This window comes from Amblyomma americanum, chromosome 11 (assembly GCF_052857255.1).
Source record: "Amblyomma americanum isolate KBUSLIRL-KWMA chromosome 11, ASM5285725v1, whole genome shotgun sequence".
NCBI classification, from domain to species: Eukaryota; Metazoa; Arthropoda; class Arachnida; order Ixodida; family Ixodidae; genus Amblyomma; species Amblyomma americanum.
Genome location: NC_135507.1, coordinates 83,616,926 through 83,637,866, shown reverse-complemented (window position 1 = coordinate 83,637,866; position 20,941 = coordinate 83,616,926). Strand labels below are relative to the sequence as shown.

Sequence of the window (20,941 nt, the reverse complement as noted above, 5' to 3'; positions counted from 1 at the left end):
GAAAGGCAACCGGGCGTATAATGATGATGATGAACTATTCTTTGAGCTTTTCCATGGAGTTTGCCTGAAACCCACAAATGACCCGACGGTCAAACCCAACCTCATAGTCTTTATTTCAACTGGGCAAAGCGCCAAATTTAAAACGCTGCCCTGAGAAAGTTTAGCAACTGACGTAATCAAACACCTACGCGTCGCTGTCACCCGCGAATGCAGAGTGATTAGCACGCTGCAGAGGACAGCGTTTTCACAATCCTGCTTTGTACAGTCGCGAGTAAAAAAAGATTAGCACACATGGCGGAACACCGGAGCGCCCGAATGACAACGCGTGGCGCTGCGGGTGACGAAGAGGCTGATAACGAGAGTGCCGGGCAGTTCCCATTCTTGAGTATTAGGGGGCTCAGTGAACTGTCACGGCCCAACAAAATTTATTTTTCTGTCTCGCCCTCTCTCTTTTTCTTTAGCGCAGCCTTGCTCCCGCAGTCAAGGGGTGAAGAATAGGACAGCTGTCTTTTTTTGCTTGTTTGGCAGTTATTTTTGCGAACAGCCTCAGCCGCGCTGCGCTTGGTTTGAACACTTCTGCATCCAGGAGTTGCCATGGTCTCTTAAGGGAGCAGATTTGAATATAATTGAAAATATATGGGGGTTCATGAAAAAGCGACTAGCTAAAGGCAGCGCTGCACGAATCATCGCCAGATATCCTTTGGGCGGCGGTTCAAGAGGAATGGAGCAGGCTCCAGACTCTTTCATGTAAGCAACCTGTTTGACTCCTTCCCTGAGCGCCTTCAAAGCGTTGTGAGGGTCGGTGGGGCCTATGCACGTCATTAGTGCAACGACGTGTTTGCGCTCGCATCACGACAGCGAGCTGGCTATCCTCCTTACTTCTTTTCCTGAATTGATGGGATAGTGCTCCTGTTTATATTGTTACTACACTTTCCCAACAAAGTGACCTGTGTGAATTAGTTGCATCGGGAAAATAAACTCTATCTGTTTTTCCAGCTTGTGTAATACTGGCTAAAAGCAGCTCTATCATCCCGAGCGAGTTTCGAAAAACCATCATGGACATAAAAAACAATACTAAAAAAGAAGCCATCTTTGCTCATGATAACCGAGCCAAAATAAATGCCGCATGCACAGTCACGTAGGGTCGGCCCTTCGACGCTCGGGCGATGGCACGCTTGATAATACTTCCTGACGTCCCCCCCCCCCCCCCCCCCCCTTTGCCGAAAATATGGAAACGGCCCGATAGGCAAATGTGGAAACCGCAGCGCCGCGTGGTGAGATGTACAAATTCTGATCGCCAGTGATTTGTGCTAATATTTTTTACTCGCGACTGTACCAGGTCCCAATCAGAAGCGATTTTGCAGCGAAGACAGTCGAAAACAGTACAAAAGCTAGGTGAAAAAAATATCGCGGTAAAGTTTGTAAACACTTACCTCTCAGGAGTATCATTTACATATATACAATCTTGATGAAAACACCAAAGGGTTTGGATTTTGAACTTCGAGCTCAGTTGACTGGTGCGAACGGTAGCCAGCTATACTGCTGTCGACGTCACTTAACAAACGAATGAAAAAACTGAGTAGAGATCCTTCATGGAGATCACAAACTATAGGGACAAAGTCTTTTCGGTTCATGCATTTTAGTTGCAAGCATGTATGAACAAATGCAGAAGTAGTTCGCATCATGTCGTTACTCAGCTAGCAAGAGTTAAGAACCTGTGTTAAATTGACGGCATTTTCAGTGGGGCCTGGCCCCTCGACATGCATTACATTCCCTCAAAAACCATGCAGGATTATCCGCAAGTACAAAATGTGCCTGGAAAACTTGGCACAAGGTACTGCGTGCGTCCGAAACGAGTTCCTCTCGGATCATTTGAAAGTGATGCGGCGTCACATCCAGGACAGCCACGTCCGATGCACTCAACCGCAGACAGGTATGCTGAGCTAACGCATGCGCGCAACGCACCGCTTACTGAGATAAAACACCTTAATAAGCGCTTCACTTCACAGGGACCCTAATTTGTGATGCTTAATACTTTTATTAATTCTTTTATCTCTTTGCCATTGTTCAGCCCTGGGTATGGTACTGGAGAATAGATTGGCCCTTGCGTCACAAGCGTCAGCCTAGAGGAGATTAAAGAACTGGTAACATGATTCCAGGCCTCACACACCTTTTCGTTTCGTCCTTTGGTCAGTCTTTATGCATGTAGCACGTCTGTCTTTCTTGATATGTTTTGCTTTATGTGCACCTATGCCTGATCGAACGAACATCTATTGCCAAAAGTTCAGAGCCCTAGGGGCTCTACTTCTAGGGCACGTCAAGCGGCTCGTTATGCATGCCGAGCGTTCCAAATCCCTTGAAGGCAAGATGAATTATGGTCGTCCCCATTTTGAAGGTTAGGACCCCCCCGTGTGCTACAGAGTCCCCACTACATGGCTTAGGAGGAAACCCCCCGGAGTTCTGAACTTATGATAAAAGCTGGACTTCGTCTGCCCGCCTTTGTGTTTATAGGTTCTATCCTGTCAGTCACGCCGTAATAGTTACACTATAATCAGGGTGGCTGTTGTTGGGGCCCGACTGTGGCTCCATAAGACAGAGTGACACATCAGGGGAGCGTAGATAGAGCGCGACGTCTGAAGAGCTGCAGGTACGGGTGGAAAGCACACTGCGGTGTTATGGGCGAATGCCATGCTATGTATTTCAACGTTTATGCAACATTACAGAGGAGACAACACATAAAATGAGGTGGCTGCAGTCCTTTAACGCAACCGAACTTCCCACCAGCTTCAGCCGAGCCGGACGCATCTAACAGATTCCGAGCAACGTTGGAAGCGGCAGCCTGGCAGGAGCAGTTCCTGTGTGCCAAGGAACTACTAAGTCATCCGAAACTGCAGCGCGATAATGGCGGCAGCGTCGCCGAGGCACGAAAGGCCTGCAAGTGAGGATGATGGCGTCACCGTGTAGCATCTGTTACTATTTATTTATTTATTAATGCGAAAGCATTATGTGGTTATATCGCGTCAGCAAAAGGTGTCAGAAAAATTTTATTCGCACGATTTTGTCGTTTTGTTTAGATAAATGTGCAAAAGTTTGATTGTGTTAGGTAGTGCGTGAGTATGATCTTGAAATGGGAGAAAAGTTTAGTGGATGAATTGTAATGAGTTAATATATTAATTTATATATTTCAGATAATTAAATTGAAATAATGAAAATAAATGCTGTGTTTGAAGGAGGTTTGTGTGCGACTGCTTCGATGAAAAATGATGTAAATGGGTGAGAAGCCTTACTAATGTAAATAAAATAAAAAAGAAAGAAAGTAATGAAAAACTACCAGAGATTAAAAACAATATAGATAAATAAAAAAATAGAAACAACAAAAATAAAATCATATAAATTAAAAAATCAAAAATCAAAAATGGAAGCAGAAAGAGCGGAAAGGGCAAGGCTTTCGGATTTCTGCTCTTAAGCAGACAAGTGCAATCCTGTATTTTTTTAACCTTACACTCCCCAAAAGCATCACGTGAGGGGGGTTACGATCTAAGAGTATCAGTACACAAGGGGCAACACCTTAGTCAGTGCATAATTTCAAAAATATAACAGAAGCCCTAAGAACTATCCGAGCTATACATGGTCACTACAGAGTAGAATACAGATAGATGCATACAGAAATGCAAAGTAATATGTAGAAAGAGGAATTTCAAAAATTAGTGAGCTAAGTTTACCGGCTTAACGAATTGTTCTGCAAAAGCTGGTTGGCATTAGCGGTCTGTCCGGCAAGTAAGGCCGGTCTAGCGGATGGAAGCAACGAGGAGGGTAGCGCTGGCACAGACATACTTATAATTATTTTATGCACGCGACGAGCCAACCTGACTCACAAATAGCTACTTGGCTTAGCTTTTCTGTTTCGCGCACGTTAGGTACTTCACTTTGGCCTGTTTGTTTCGAGCATGTTTAGGTCTTGGCTTAGCCACTCTTTTTCGAGGATCTTTGGCCACTTGGCTTCCATTCTTAATGAGCCAGCACCAGTGCCAGTGCGGTCTTGCACTTTCAGCTCGGACATCAACACGCTTTCGTCACTCTCGTCGCAATGGAGAATATCCACTACCGCCGGCACGGCGAATCTACTAGCATCCCACGGTGCACACTTCTCGCGAACTTACGTCGCGAACATACACCTCGTCAATGCTGCACTGAATTCAACAACTGTCTCTTTGCGACGATCTCAAGCCTCGTGCAGCTGCTCTTACGCGATACGCTGCACCGCCGTGTGCAGCGATCCTCGTCTCCACCTCGTTCAACACCACGCTAGTCTCACCCCTGCCTCCGTGGCGACGAGCGAGCCGCCGGAGCCTCGGCAAGCCGCGCACCTCTTTCTCTTTTTCTACTTTCACTCCGACCTTCCTGCCTACCCCCATGGTCCGGTTCTACGTCTTTCCACTTCTCCCCGTCCTCATCGCTACGCCAGTTGTGGCTTTCCTCGTTTTCCCTCTCCTCCCCGCCGGCGCGCTCCGCTGGGCCGATGCCATAGCAACCGGCGGGCTCTCTCTCCTGGCCTTGCTTCTCTCCCGTCGACGAGAGAGAGTGAACGCATTACACGTGTGTCGTTGTACACCCTAAAATGACTATTACAGCTTTCTCTCTGCCCCGCCGCGGTGGCTCAGTGGTTAGGGCGCTCGACTACTGATCCGGAGTTCCCGGGTTCGAACCCGACCGCGGCGGCTGCGTTTTTATGGAGGAAAAACGCTAAGGCGCCCGTGTGCTGTGCGATGTCAGTGCACGTTAAAGATCCCCAGGTGGTCGAAATTATTCCGGAGCCCCCCACTACGGCACCTCTTCTTCCTTTCTTCTTTCACTCCCTCCTTTATCCCTTCCCTTACGGCGCGGTTCAGGTGTCCAACGATATATGAGACAGATACTGCGCCATTTCCTTTCCCCCAAAAACCAATTATTATTATTATTTCTCTCTAAAATAGTATAGACGGAGTAGATGCAGTACAAGATCAACACGTGCTAACGAATGAAACAGAATTAGTTAACGATTCAATTGAATCGGGAAGGTCATTCAAGTGATATGACGCAGGGAAGGGCAGAAGAATAGAAAGCGTTTGTGCGTCCAAAGATTCGCGAAAAACTAACATTATTAAGCAAGGGTCTAAAAGTGTACATTGGAGTGCAAAGTACCGCAACGCGCGCGGCTTTCCTCCCGAACGTCCGCTCTAATGCTATCGCGATATTATTATTGAATAAGTGCATAATAAGGTTTTCATTTCCCGCGCCGGCAGAAGTCACCCTTGCGTTAATACCATTGTCGCGCTATATTCGGGTGAACGCAGTATTTACTGGCGCTACCTTTTGCATACTAGACAACGAATTGAAGAACCGCTGCGTGTGGCTTTGTGTCTATAAGGCTTCAAATGAATTAGTTGCTCCCGTGATTTGCACGCTCAGGTGCTGTGTTTAGCGTCAGGGCGCTGCTTTTTTATCGCTGCAGGCATCTTACCCGCTACGAAAGCTGCGCAAGCACGGGGCTTCGCAGCCAGGCCAGCAGAGAAGACGCAGAGCTTGCCGGCCACATGGAATACTTTTCCAGAGCGCTGACGCGGAAGCACCGGTCGAAGTGTTTCGTTGCGTGGCAAGCACCTGCTGCCAAATTAGGCAAACGGCCGCAGCGTAAGTCGCCTTGCTGATTTGAGCCAACCGAACGTCTTACGACGCGCTGGTTGGTTGGACGTTGGATAGTTTGGTTTGGCTACATAGTATTAGGTCATTTCCCCAACGCCTTTATCCACACCTTTTTCTAAACGCCTCGTTAGGTATATTACCTTAATCAGTTGTAGGATGCGAACTGCGAATATAAGTTCCTCGCAGCCTCGTTAGAGTGCGCTGTGAGTATACGAGTCCACACGCTCCCATGTTCTCGTTCTCCCATGTTCTGCATTGATGGAGGAGGTCATGAAAATTTCTGTTTTCATTCAAAAAGGTAGTCACCTGATACCTAATCGTTTGGAATCCGTAATTTGTTCTTGATTTTGGTGCTCTTATTGTCATGTGTCGAAGGGGATATGGGTTTTGCGGTAGTTCTGGTGTTGCACAAAAATTAGTTTCAAGATGAAATCTGATATATGTTTCAAGTGCTTGCCGAAGAGTTTTTAACTGAAAAATTGTCAGTAACCCCAAGCTGTTCCACCACGAGTTAGTGCTATCCAAGTAGCCTAGATTAGCAATTGCTCGTATGGCCTTTTTCTGCAGTAAAAACAAAGCATTTAAATTAGTCTGTGTTGAGTCTCCCCATATCAGTAAACAATAGTGAAGATGTGAATGAATTAAACTGAAATAAAGTTGCTTTTTGAGCCATACTGGCAATAGAAGTCTAAATTTATTTAGAAGACCCACTGATCGCGAAATTTTTTTTATTACTTGATTAATATGGTCAGTCCACAACAGGTGTTCATTAAATATAACTCCAAGGAATTTTATTGACTGTACTCGTTGTAAAACATTCGAATTGTATAATATGATTGGCTCATTATCTATGACTTTATTTTTAGCTCTGAATATTACATACTTCGTCTTCGTGATGTTTAGTTCTAACCTGTTGGCCCTCAACCATAATGTAAGGTTTTCTAGCCAGAGATTAGCTCTACATTCTATTGCTTGTAAACTCGCGTCATGAAAGAAAATATTTTTGTCGTCAGCGTATAAAACTGTTTCGGAGGAAGGAAGAATATTAACAATGTCATTTATGTGAACTAGGAATAGAATAGGACCCAGTATTGAGCCCTGTGGCACACCAGTGCGTATAAGGCCGTGGCTTGAAGGTATGTCGTTAATCATTGTGAATTGTACTCTGGATGATAAGTAGCTCTGAATAAGATTAAGTGCGGAACCTCGTATCCCATAGAATTGTAATTTGCGCAGTAAAATTATCCAATTATCCAATTACTTTTCCAGCTGGTCTCTGTCTAGTCTGCAGTGCTGTGGACTCACAAGGATGTCTGTTGAAATAAACGTTTGGCTTGAGCTAGTTAGTACATCCTCAGTAATGAAGTTGCTTAAACACTAGCCCTTTGCAAATGTGCTTATGTGGGTTCTCAGTCCTCATCTTTTGCGCTGTAGCTGCTTCGTATCACATGAAGGGACAAGTGTTCCCCTTTGGTAATGCTCGAGCAGTGTCATTGCCCCACGTTAAAAGGCCCTGTGGGCAACTGCACCCGGTTTAGGTCCGTACTGAAAATAGATACTCTGGCTCTAGAGGCCCATCTACACGAGAAACGACCGCGGACGGAGCACCACGTGACTCGACGCCACTGGCTCCGCCTTGTACACGGATGGCAGGAACGCGGTGGACGACGGTAGTCGGCGGGAGCAGACTACTCTCAAACCAGCTTCTTGTGGAGAGAACGGCGTATTTGGATAGGGAGACAGAGCGTAGGAGGGCGACTAGGGCTGCAAGAACCGCTGTTTCTTGGATTACTTAACCGCTAACTAAGCCCTGTTACTCTCAAACCAGCCTCCTGTAGCGAGCAGACAACTCTCAAACCAGCCTCCTGGAAACTGGTTTGAGAGTAGTCTGCTCTCGTCGACCACCGTCGTCCACCGCGTGCATTCCAGCTGCTGCCGTCCGCTCACGAGGCGGAGCCAGTGACGTCGGGTCACATGGTTTCTCTGTCTGCAGGTGGAATTTGCGATTTCGTCCTTCGTGTACATGGGCCTTAACGGACTGTGTCGATGTTTTCCCAAGACCAAATACGCACTTATTGGTGAGAAAATTATATTCAAGAACGGCATATTTATTTTTCTCCGCACTTGATTCAAACGTGAGGACTAAAAAGGACTCTATGACCACCGCTCGGCAGGGGCATGACGCTGCAGCTTAACCTAGGGGACAGGAGCAAAAATAGCCGTGATGTCATCGCTGTTTGAGAAAACGGCCGGTCGGGGCGATAGCTGCATTTCATTTATTGACCTCTCACTAACAAAAATGTCTTTCGACAGTCTGTAGACTGTTGATAACCTTCTGTCCATAAAGTCTATAGACTCTCTATAGACAAACTCTAGACAACGGTCTTAGGCAATACTAATCCAGTATACAGTTTATAGACAATCTATAGATTTATGGCCATTCACTTTCAGTAGACGTTTGTCTATAGACAGTCTATAGACTAAGAACAGAGAAATATCTAAGGGAAGGAAATAGAGTCTATAAGAAGTGTATAGACAGTCTACAGACCATTTTTGTAAGGGAGCTTATAAAGCACGTTATCAGTGAATCTCGGATAGCACCGATTTTTAGAATAATGCCGTAAAATTGTTATTAAGGCGAATTGACGTTATATGCTATACCGGAACGTCAAATTACATTTAAAATTAAAAAAAATAATATCATATTTTGTATCATAACGATAATCTCTGTTCAAAGTAAACATTGTGCTAATCATGATTAATAAAGGTTATAGTGGTATTAAAAATTAATTACTAACATTATATGTCTTGTCATAAACATTCGTTTAAAGTCCAAAATTAACTTCGTTCTTATTTATTTCTAAGTGTTCTTAAAATGTTTAAACAATAAGACATTACAAACTTATTTCAAGCACTGTGTACCAGAACTTTTCTCGTTGTTGTTACAGGAAAGATGCTCTTGAACTAACAATACATTGCAATAAATCTTTTAGTCTGTGGTTCCCATACATCGCATGCACAGCCTTATTATTTTTGTTAGAAAACTGCTTGTCATCCATTCGCCACTGTCAGTCAGGAGACACCCCTCAATAATGGCTATATAGTTTTTACCCCATGGTATCTGTTTCGAGGCGAGTGTATGAGCTGCATGTCGTGCAATTGTATTGTCGAACTGATGTGTCGCCCTCATTGTTGGTTTCTGCAACGTGTTCATGAAGTTATCTTGGCAGGCCGACATCCTCTTGCAGGGCTACTTTAGCATTTTGAAGAATCTTATTGCAAAATTTATCCGTAAAATTTCAGAAGCGATAAAAAATAAATTAAAAACATTCATTTAGTGTCTGATCGAAACAAAAACTAACATTGTTGTAATGTTTCAGACATATGCCAGAAGTGGCCTCGTCTTTGACACTATAGAACGAGGTAATCTATCGGTGCAGGGCAGCTTCAGTTTTTCTTCAGAGCTTTTTTAATGCCGAAGCCGTCCTGTGGATCTCAGCGAATCTACTAGACGCCTTTGGCATAGCGTGTACAGCGTTACCGGGTTACCGTTACGGGAGTACCAGTTGTCCGCCCACCACCAGAGCGTACGCGTTGATTGGTCCCGATGCGGCAGGCGTCCGCACCACTCCCAGGTAGCTGGCGCCACCTGGAGCCTTCAAGGCGACCTGCGCATGCGCACTGATGGCGCGCTGGCTTCCAGTACTCCGGTAATGGTAATGGTAACGCGGTACCGTGACCGTGCTGCCCTCTGCCGCTGATCATTGACGGCTGTGCCCTTTATAGTTCTCCGCGCAGTCATCTCCGACTTCGAGGCCAACGGCACCTCTGAGACCCAGGAGTGCGACGTGTACAACAGCACGGCAGAGTTCTTCGCCTGTGGCCTGCGGTTCACCGAAATCGTCAGCTACAACCCGCCCAAGGAGAAGATCTGCATGTGAGTGCCCTCTCCTTCGCTCCGCCTGTGTCCCTCACTGCGGAAGACGCCGTAACAAACAAACAACAAATAGGCGAACACAGAAGGAAGAACCGCATAATCTTCCCTCAACTGCACCTGCCACTCAACACTGAGTCATCAGCACACGTTCTCCTCAACCGACTAATGCTCTGCCGCATTGGATGGTGGGACACAGCTCTCTGTCCTAACTGTCTGGAGCTCGGAGCAGATACAGACCGCATTCTATACTCCAGTAACGCTGCCATTACCTACCATTATTCCCCTCTCCCTCTTGCTATAGAATGCTTGGCTTCACTCGGTCTCGGCGGATGGCCAGCGAGGCTTAGCGAGGCCATCGCCCCTTTTCACTGGGCTTTAGGGCCGGCACCGAGTAAAGTTTTCCTCCTCTCTCCTCGGTGCGCAGTGAAAGTCGCGTGTCTGTCTTGTCGAGAGCCGTTTGGACAGGCCGAGCGCTTAAAGTGTGGCCGCAGCTAATGTTATGCGTCGTCTTGCACGTCGACAGCGTTTGTTTGGCTCAGGTTTTCAAGGCGGAATACTTTTTTAGCGCAACACTTTACGAGGACAAGACAGGCGCCTTTACGTTTTACGTTAGAAAGTATTCCGCCTTGATTGCATGTCGACGCAGCGCAAACTAAATCAAGCAGTTGAGATCGCATAAGAGCGACGCATGCCATGCGGGCGCTATTATAATTTCCTCTGCTTTTGTTCCCATGCTACGTATATTCTACCACAACGCGCTATTTCCTGAAGAATAAGTTTTATGCTCAAGTGGGCAATGTGCAAATACGTGATGATAAGCTAATATATAGTTTAACGATGAATATCTTCCGTAGGCTATAACAAAGGCTCGATAGAAAAGGTGGCATGCGCGCTTAAAACTAACCTGATAGACATGTGCTCGAGGAACTGACTTGATGGCCCCCTTTCGCAATGACCAAAGCTGGTGACTACTGAAGCCATTGCCCCTTGTTCTTACAGTGCGAACTTGGACCCAAATCATATTTTACGCGACGGCTAGGGGGCAGAACATTGCACGCCATTTACGGAAGTCGTGGGTACGGGTCCCACCAATTTCGCATGGTTGTGTTTTGTTCGGATTTCTGCACAGTGTTCTTCCATCTAATATGACTATAATTAGATTACGCAAGTCATATGCAACTCATGCGATTACACAACTAATTTCCTACCGCCACCAACACCACCATAACAAAAAAAGGTGTCCGGGTTTTAACTGGTTAAACCGAACATAGTACGAAAGCACGGCCAGTATTAGTGGACGAAGACGACGGTGTGCAGTGGGCTGCAGTTTACCACGGCGCGTGTTCGGCAGCGGCGAGAGCCTATTGCTCGCTCTGAGAGGCCTGCGAAGCTGATATGCTCGTGCCGCCGCGGGTTCGTTCGACTGCCAGTCGTGGTTATTGATTTCCCATACGACAACGGCATATAGGCGTCCACAGAAAAAGCGATGTCCGTCTGCGGCCTTTTGTCAGCGTCTATGCACACCGGGAGCAGTGCATATTGCCAGATATTGAAAACTGTGCCACTAGGACTTCGGAACAATTTAACTGTTTTTAGCTGTCATAGAAAATGTATATACGCCTGAAAATACAGCTACTGACGGCCATAGCAAAGGTTTACAGCTATCTGGGCCAATTACCTATAGCCGGCCATAGGAAATGTTTGTGTTTTCGCTTTGCTGTTGCTAGGCAGCTTCAAACGGTCCAAAGATGACAAGATTCTTGGTCGGTGTTGGTGAGCCTATAAGTGCATTCCCAGCAATTTGGGGCAAAAAATATTAAAATTGGAAAATTGTAAGATACCTTTAAGGTAATATTGAAGGTAATGGCCCATTCTTCTGACATGTAGCAAAATCTTTCGTTTGAACTGTTTCCATCACTTGCATCAGTTAATACTGCCATAGTAAACCAATGGGGAATACTTTTGACGCTAACAAGAACGTTAATAGAAAAAAATTCAAGACTTCCGTCGGGTGATCTGCAAATATGTTGATTGTTTTAGTGAAATCTTTCATTATATGAAAAAAATTGCGTTCATAAAAGGTTTCCTGTTCAAAAAGGCTTTTGTCCAGAATTGTTGAGCATGGTTTAATTATGCTTTCCTTGGTTAGAGGGCCTGTTTTCTTCTTTCGCAAGCATACCCTGAGGACCCCGTCGTCTTGTACCAATCCTTGTTAAATGAAAAGGCGCAGCGGTTTGTACGCCAGGTTCACAGAAGTGCGGCACAATAATTATTATTTTTTTTTTTTGCCATTTACTAGCAGAATGTAGTACGTCCGATCTACCACTCGCTTTGCTGCTCAGGCTTCCAGGTTTACTTCGGAAATATAAATTTTTGACGGGCACAGAGATCCCCAAAGATTAGAGTTCGCATTCTGCTTTTAGCAATATGCGGCTCGAAATATGCGGGAAGCAGAAATGTAGGTAATAAACGCTTGTCGTTGTGCGTAAATTTGTTTCAGCATACGCAGAAATTCTGGACAAGGGTGTTTTTTTTTAAAATAGGAAATTGTTTATGAACGCTTTTTTTGGCGTATCGCAGGACTGTTCCATAACAATAAATATATGCGCAGCTCCCTCCTCGGCACGCTTGCAATTTTCTGCCATTTATTGTCAAAAACGTGCCCCGTTGATTACCTATGACTGTCTTAGCTAAGCAACACCGAAAGTTGGGAGAGTTGTTTGAGGCTCATATTTGAAAACAGCGCAAACAACAGAAAACCCGCCGCGGTGGCTCAGTGGTTAGGGCGCTCGACTACTGATCCGGAGTTCCCGGGTTCGAACCTGGCCGCCGCCGCCGCGTTTCGATGGAGGCAGAACGCTAAGGCGCCCGTGTGCTGTGCGACGTCAGTGCACGTTACAGATCCCCAGGTGGTCGAAAATATTCCGGAGCCCTCCACTAGGGCACTCCTTTCTTCTTTTCACTCCCTCCTTTATCCCTTCCCTTACGGCGCGGTTCAGGTGTCCAACGATATAGGAGACAGATATTGCGCCATTTCCTTTCCCCAAAAACCAATTTTTATTATTATTAAACAACAGACGCGAAAAGCAAAGGACGAAACGTGTGCCTGTGTGGTAGTTTCGTCCTGTGCTTTTCCCGTCTGTTTGCGCTGCTTTCAAAAATGAACTGTCCTAAGTACACGGTTCGAGTGCAGGGCAAACCGTACCCGTACGCTCTTTTGCTCCTGGGGCCCAAGACCCGTTCCTCTATGCCTCTCCCGAGACTTTTCTCAAAACTCCGCCCACAACGTGGCGACGTCACACGGCGCGAAATTGCTAGCGCACTGCTGCGTCGCTCACCCCCGTTTCCTTGCAGGGCGTACTTGACCTTCGAAGCGTGCGCCACGGCCGCGCAGTGCCGCGCATCCCTGTCCGAGTTCAACGCGCACGCAATGCACGTGCGGAGCGTGGTGCTGAGCCCGTACGAGCCCTACTGTCGCGGATTCGTGCCTCCCGAGGTCAACGAGAACATCGACGTCATCACAATCGTCTCCAGAGAACCATACACGGGGCCCCCCGGACCACAGCCTCCGCCCCCAGTCACGGTTCCCCCCTGGACTCCGGAGGGGCCCAAGAGGCCTACGGGGCCCAAGGAGCCTACGGGGCCCAAGAGGCCTACGGGGCGTACGGGCCCTACGGTGCCAACGAAACCAACGGGGCCCACGGTGCCCCCACGCTGCAACCAGGACATGTACCTGGAAAAGTACTTCGAGTGCGGCGTCAAGTTCGTCATCAATGTGGACTCCGTCATGGCGGAGCACAAGAAAAACCACGAGTGCCGCGTCTGCAGGTGAGGACGCGTAACTATGGGACACCCATTCCTCCACCTCCACCACCGTCCTCTTACCGCGTCTATCTGCGGCCGCTAATATGGGACGGCGTCCTTAACGAGTGACACTTTCTCGTGCTGTGCTAATTATGCTCTTCTAATAGGGCGTAAAAGAGGAGGAGGAGAAAAAACTTTGAGGAAAGCACTAAGGCCCTGTGAAGAAACGCACTCACTCTGCCAAGGCCCGCTCATAATCTGCCGAGCCCGAGTGAAGCCAAGGACTCCAGGAATAAGGGAGAGGGTAAGGGAAATAAGGAGAGGTAATGGCAGTGGAAACAGTGCCACAGGAGTAGAAAATGTGTTCTGAGTCTGCCTTGATCTCTGGACAGTGGGTACAGTGAAATGTGTCACGCCATCCGAAGTCGTAGAGCACTAGTGGGGTGAGGAGAGTGTTTGAACTTTCGAAGGGCGTGTGCTTCTTCCGTGTTTAGTGTTGGGAGACGTAGGTGTAAAATTGCGCGAATGTCCTAGTGTTCTGGTAGTGTTCAGCTATTTGCTCTTTCTTTGTATGTTGTGGCGTCTTCCACTGACGTTGGATTTAGCCAGTGGATCGAAGGCGCCCGGATGCTGATTTCGCGGGCCCGCTGATAAACCAACTCATTTCCCTCGATCCCAGCATGACCCCAATCACAACGCAGGGTGATTTTAATTTTCGGACCAACTGTTATAGGATTCCACTAGAATTTCATGTAGGTAGGTTTCACGCAAAAGAAACGCGCAGTCTGACAGAACAGCACTTAGGCCACCACGAATTCGGTTTCCTTCAGCTGCCTTGTACTATTAGCAACGAATGAAACGTGAACAATAAGAGAACTGAAACGTCCGCCCAAAAACACCAACATATTAGCTCCCGGAAATGAAATACAAGTGAGGTTGATTAAAATTTGTTTAGGACTGCCTTCGCGCCTTCGAAGTGAATTCAACCGCAGCTAGTACTGAGGTTTCCCCCGGCTAAGAGTTTCTCATTTTGCTGTTCGTGGTTCAGACATCTTGTCTGCGTTTCATTAGTTGCGGATGGTACATCTGCACATGCCTTGTGTCCATCGTCATCAGCAGCAGCCCTTCTGTAGCCACTGCATCGAAAAGGCCTCTCTCGCTCATCTCCAGTCAGCCCTGTCCTGCAGGAGCTACGGCCACAATACCCTCCGCAAATGTTCCGTCTCATCAGCTTACCCCAGTCTCAGCAGCTGCATGCTACGTTTACGTCCTCATAGAAGCCTCTACGTTACCCTCCTTGGGGAGCACCGGTTATTTTTCCCCGCAATACGATGCCATGCACATGTCCACTTTCCTTGCTTTCTTTCAGTTTGGTCACTTTTAAGGCGAAAGCCTTTAATGGCTCATACTCGCGGTGTCCGTCCGTCCGTCCGTGACACTCAACTCCATAAGAAAAAAATATTTGAGCACCACGCGATTCGAACCACCATCCTTCCGTTCCGCACCTGAGCGTGCTAACGACTACGCTACTTCCCGTCAACGCATACGTATTTCTCCTTTTCTAGGACGCTGGAGAGTGCTTGCAGAAAGGCGTCGAATCAGATGGATGCTTCCCAAATGCCCTCCAGTGTCTCCAGCTTTTAAGATTCACGAACAATTGTGTACTTAATAAACATCTTAACCACACATCAGTGACACAAGCAGCAACACCGCGCTAAAGGCTTTCGCCTCACTGCACTTCAGGTCAACAAAGTTCCCTCTGAATTTTTAACTTCTCGTACTCGGTCTTCTCTTTTCCTGTCCCTTACGAACGCGCTTTAATGAAGGAATGGTGCGAAGTATCACTAACATTTGCAACACATAGGAACTACGCCTACCACAGGCCTGCTCCGTGCAAGCATATTTGTGTAAAACGTTTGTTTAAATTGACGCTCTAAACAGAAAGGTGTAAAAAGGGGATAAGTTGTTATAATATACTGGAGTAAAATGTTTTCCTCCCATGTAGGCGTACTCGTGTCTAGAGTGTAGAGGGAAACGCACGCTCCTAGGGGCTCCACTACCTCGCCTATTTAGGCTGCAGAATGTACGACAGCCACTCGTGGGCGGTAATTGTGTTTTCATGCGTAATTTCTTGGAGTATTCCAAACGTTGTGAGTATGTAATGCTGCTGCAGAACCTGAGATGTAAAATGGGATTTGTCATTGGTTAGCGTCGTTCGAGCTGGGCTTCTAGGACAGTCGCACACTCAGTGGCACGCGGTAGCTCAGCTGTTTCGGAGGTTTTCAGACAAGTACTGAGCTTCAGCGGCTGCGCTAGTCAAAACAGCCCTCCTTTTTACCCCCTATGGAGCACAGGTGGAGCAATTTCCGACGCTATTACTTTGAAGCAAATCCCACCCGCATCATCACGTCGCCACCGTGACTACCATGGCTGCCAGGACGCTGGAGTGGCGGTTACCTAAAAAAAACATGCACTGAGTACAAGCTGAGTACAAGCAGGCTTGTATCCAGTTAAAATGACAAAGTGGTCACTCTTATTAAAAGCACTGCTTTTGCTTGGTAGAAAACGAAAAAAAAAGAAACTAAAGGCTGCACTACCACACACACCGAAAAAAATACTGCTCTGGTGTCGCCATTTTGATTTCGGTCCGGATCCCTGAGGTAACGCTACACCGCCATTCACTTCTAAACGGCGATCATAGATTCCTGTTGGGTCTCGAAGTCAAGTTTAAATCCAGTGGCGGGGAAGAAAAATTTTGCGTTTATAAACCCATTTTTTTTCATCAACAACTTCGAAGAACAAAAAAAAAATAGACGGAGTTGTCCTTGAGCAGTCTTTAAAGAGCAGTTCATTTCCCAAGGCGATCGTGTAATTGGCCCAACATTGAAAATGCATTGGCAAAGACCGGTTTGCAAAGGAACAGAGTGAACCCATCCTATGTCCCATTATTGGGCAGATTACATGTGCTCCTTGGGTTGTGTCCGTCTCACAAGGCGCAGGATTGGCCTTAATGGCTTTCGCACTTCGATCAGACGAGGGTTCGCTACTGCTACTGCAACTGCTTTCCCCACCTAATTAGAATACGAGCGCTCTATTTTGGAAGCACTGGCTGAAGTACCCTGCGTACCTTTCCCTCCCCATGCGTGTCAGCGCGGTTCACGCTTTCCTCACGATAGTAACAAATTGGAGGGGACACTTAAGCTATGCCTTAAAATTATGATGTGATAGCATATATTGGGTCCATTTCCATATATGCAGAAGGTCATCCTCTACTTTACATTCCTAGATACCTGGGAGTCCTCATACCCCTCCAGGCGCAGTGGTGCAGTGGTTAAGCGAATGCGCCACTGCCCTGTGATGGCAGGTGCTCCCAGTGGCAGGCCTTGTCCGGCCCAGGTTGATCTTCTCAAACAAACGATCATTAATTAAACTGCCATTTGCAGTGGTAGGCAGTTTGCTCACTCTTTGATGGTCAGGTTGTGATGACGCTGAAGGGTAACATGGCCCACCTGCCTCCTAGGTTGCTGCCTGGGGATCACTTGCCAGAGCCATGATCGTGATTTTTCATTCACAACAGCGATGCCGACAACGCCGACACCAGTTTTTTCTGGTGAACGGGGCCTTAAACGCGTTAATACCAGGCGCTGTAGTAACTGTGGCCGAACTCTCGTCATTAGACGGCTACCTCTTCGATGCTTAAAGTTTGGCTCCACCGAAGTGGGGTCTCCAGTGAATCGATAACAGGTTGAGAGGAACACGAAGAGGGAGAGAGGGAAAGGAGCGGGCGGTCTGCATTACAGACCGTTTTGTACAAAGGGGACCAATCATTTTTAAGGCAGGTTGTTTGCTTAGTTTATGACAGACCTGAAACAAGCGATCTCCATGTTCTGCCAGTGTGCTCTGGACTGTCTAGTATGGTTAGGGCACGAATGTCCCTTTTTCTTTCAGGCCTTGTGTACTGCTGAAGAGTTTTTATTTTTCTCCGTCTGATGTTTTGGAGAACGCGGTAATGATTCTTACTAAAACTCACGGTGACAAGAAAAATAAAAAAACGGTTGCCTGCTTCCGATTCATGCAGCCCCTACATATAGCGCGGGGGTGTCTAGATCCCGTGTCAGTATAAGTGGAGGCTCTGAGCACCCCCGCCACCCTCCACGACAGCCAATTGTCTTTAAAAGCCTTCAGGCGAAACCCCCTGCTCTTAGTCGAGAAGGCAGCATCTGTTCCGAAGTGCCTTTCGTCTTGTCGTGAATCCGGCAGCGTTCACTGTTGCGACCTTCGGTTGCTGATATGCCCGGCTTGCCTTGATGTATCCTTGCATTTGGTTCCGCGAAAAAATCTGCGCTTCTACTGCGAGAGTCTCTATATAGGAGCTCTACAGGCACTGGTTATTTGTCTATGTCAGCTAGGCGCGCTAAGTACGCGTGCCGAAAAATCGGCGAGCAAGAGGAGCCACTCTTCAGTGATCACTGCGGATATTGTCTATCTGGCAGGATGCTGTGTATGAAGACTATATTGGTGGAGCGAAGCACGCTCGCACGGCGTTGGACACACGCACACACGTACGCAGGATTCTCACCGGACGCGTAGAAGACCCGTGTCCCAGCAGAATTGCAACAGCGCTTTCGCTGCACGTAACACTGAGGCTGCGTCACTCAAAGGCACAAGCATATGCTCCTGGCAGCACTCATGCAGTAGCCCTATGGATGGCAGTGTTCTCTGCATTGCTCTCTACTTTTCCGCTTCCTCCGCTTGCAGCGCCGTCGCCGACCACCAGGCTTGCGTGAGTGCGATCGGCAAGGACACACACTGCTCAGACCAGGAGATCAGCATCAAGAAAGACCTCGACTACATCGACAACGAACTGCGGTCTGCTCCTGGGGTCAAGTGCCCCAGGGACAAGTGCCACCGGAAAACAGGTAAATTCGATTCAACCACATTCCCCCGGGAGTGGTTTATTTGAACGGAGCCATTCCTTATCGCATTAGCGCGTCGTGAGTCGTTGCCATTTTCTCTTTTTGTGCGAGGAGAATCCTGCTTTCACGACGTCGTAAAAAAATTGACTGAAGTTCAATCCGGCTGAACCTTGTAGACGAGCGAAAGCAATGCCGGCGGTTTTTATGGTTAAGAATGGTGTGACGCCTCTTCGCCGATGATTGTGTCGTTTATCGAGCCATAACCAACCCCAGTGACCATTTCGCATTACAAAATGACCTTACTCGCATACAGGGCTGGTGTAACACTTGGCTCATGTCTATAAATTCCTCTCAAACCGTCTTCATGCCCATCCACCGTCGTTGTATGTACACTGTGCCTGATTAATAACATCCGCATTGCAAAAACTGAATCATTTAAATAATCATGGTGTGCTTATCTCCCCTTACCTAACTTGGACATGCCATGTTAACCACATAATAAATTCTTCGAAATCTGCTCTAGGTTAAATACGCCGTAACCTTTCCCTCGCTTCTTCCCCTATTAAACAACTTGTTTTTCAAACGTTTGTGCGACCCGAGCTAAAGTATGCGAATGCTCTTTTTCACCCACACCACAGTAACCTTACTAACGCCCTCGAGTCGGTTCAGAACCGTGCCACTAGATTAACTTTGTCCAGTTATTCATAATATTAAAGCATCTCATCACTAATAGCCCAAATAAACTTACCCTCCCTAGACTCACGCCGCAGGATAGCGCGTCTTAGCCTTTTTGCGCAATTTCTTTCATTCTTTGTCTTCTGATAACCAGAACGTAAAAAGAGCCCACCGCATCGCCCGCTCCAGCCTCTGTAATGCTGCGTATCCCCCACAAGCCCATACCCCAACTTTTCAGCAGTCATTCTTCTTGTGCAGAGCATGAGACTCGAATGGCCTTCCCACCAAAGTTGCCACCAGCATCGACCCATTAGCGTCCTGGCGGCTCATCGAGAACATTTCATCTTGATTCTTACTGAATTTCCTTTGCCTTGTAACACCCACTCCCTATGTAATGTCTCAACATGAGACCATTGAGGAATCAAATAAACAAATAAACGTCTTCCCACAAAGTCACATCAGGCGATGCGAATCTCAGCTCTAAAGGCCAAGTCCAAAGGTCAGAGTCAAAGGTCGCATGACCATTGATCAGTGGTCACGCTAGTTGGTCACTGATATACCTCCATGCCATACTTTGGATATCACGGTTATGACAGAATGACTATGTCTTAGTTTGACCTTGCTAGGCTTTAAAGGTCAACGACGAACCGAAGCTAGATCAGAAGTTGTACCTCGCGTAGTAGAGCTTTCGCTCTAAAAACACGACCACGTCGTAAAGAAAGATTCACAGACGTTAGCATTAGTAGTATCCCCGGCCAGAGCAGCCGCTGATGGGTTCAGACCGTGCGAGCCGGTGGCGTGATCCAGTAAATTAATAATAATAATAATTGGTTTTGAGGGAAAGAAAATGACGCAGTATCTGTATCATATATCGTTGGACACCTGAACCGCGCCGTAAGGGAAGGGATAAAGGAGGGAGTGAAAGAAGAAAAGAAGGATCCAGTAAATTGAAAGTTGGTTTTTGGTGAAAAGAAAATGGCGCAGTATTTGTTTCACATATCGGCGGACACCTGAACAGCGCCGTAAGGGAAGGGATAAAGGAGGGAGTGAGAGAAGAAAGGAAGAAAAAGGTGCCGTAGTGGAGGGCCTTGGAATAATTTCGACAACCTAGGGATCTTTAACGTGCACGGACATCGCAAAGCACACGGGCGCCTTTGCGTTTCGCCTCCATTGAAAGGCGGCCGCCTCGGTCAGGTTCGAACCCGGGAACTCCGGATCATTAGCCGAGCGCCCTCACCCCTGAACCACCGCGGAGGTCCAGCAGTCGCAGTGAGACACGCCCTATCCACTATCCCCAACCTCGACTCAAATTGGCCATCGCGCTCGACTACTGATCCGGAGTTCCCGGGTTCGAACCCGACCGCGGGGGCTGCGTTTTTATGGAGGAAAAACGCTAAGGCGCCCGTGTGCTGTGCGATGTCAGTGCACGTTAAAGATCCCCAGGTGGTCGAAATTATTCCGGAGCCCTCCACTACGGCACCTCTGCTTTCTTTCTTCTTTCACTCCCTCCTATATCCCTTCCCTTACGGCGCGGTTCAGGTGTCCAACGATATATGAGACATACTGCGCCATTTCCTTTCCCCCAAAACCAATTATTATTATTATTATTATTATTATTATTATTATTATTATTATTATTATTATTATGTCCCTCCCTCCACCCGTTTCCTCTCCCAGTATCCCTCTCTCTTACTGCTCTCCTCTGAGAGTGGATAGAATTTTACTCTCTCCACTTCCCCTCTTTCCAACCAACGCCGGACTTTTATTTTGCAGGCGTTTTAATGCTGACCTCATTAAAATATTAACGGGAGGTTACCACTGTGCACCGCAAGATTCATCAAGTGTTTGCGGTGGTTAAAGCAAAAAAAAAAATTGGTTCTTGAGGAAAGGAATTAGCGCAGTAACTGTCTCACATATTTCGACGGAC

General features: G+C 47.2%; 1 protein-coding gene across 1 annotated transcript; it reads left to right on the top strand.

Moving 5' to 3' along the window:
- The first annotated feature begins 721 nt into the window (after nucleotides 1-721).
- On the top strand, nucleotides 722-19,328 carry LOC144109762 (uncharacterized). Its single transcript, XM_077642559.1, has 8 exons — nucleotides 722-747; nucleotides 1,791-1,933; nucleotides 2,785-2,938; nucleotides 5,492-5,670; nucleotides 9,469-9,619; nucleotides 12,974-13,447; nucleotides 18,182-18,342; nucleotides 19,273-19,328. The coding sequence occupies exons 1-8, from the start codon at nucleotides 722-724 to the stop codon at nucleotides 19,326-19,328; spliced, it is 1,344 nt and encodes a 447-aa protein (XP_077498685.1).
- Nucleotides 19,329-20,941: the final 1,613 nt, after the last annotated feature.

Coding starts and splice junctions, on each gene's coding strand:
- LOC144109762 (XM_077642559.1), top strand. CDS start 722: ATGGAGCAGGCTCCAGACTCTTTCAT. Junction 1,934..2,784: donor ATGCACTCAACCGCAGACAG/GTATGCTGAGCT, acceptor ACTTCCCACCAG/CTTCAGCCGAGCCGGACGCA. Junction 5,671..9,468: donor ATTAGGCAAACGGCCGCAGC/GTAAGTCGCCTT, acceptor TGCCCTTTATAG/TTCTCCGCGCAGTCATCTCC.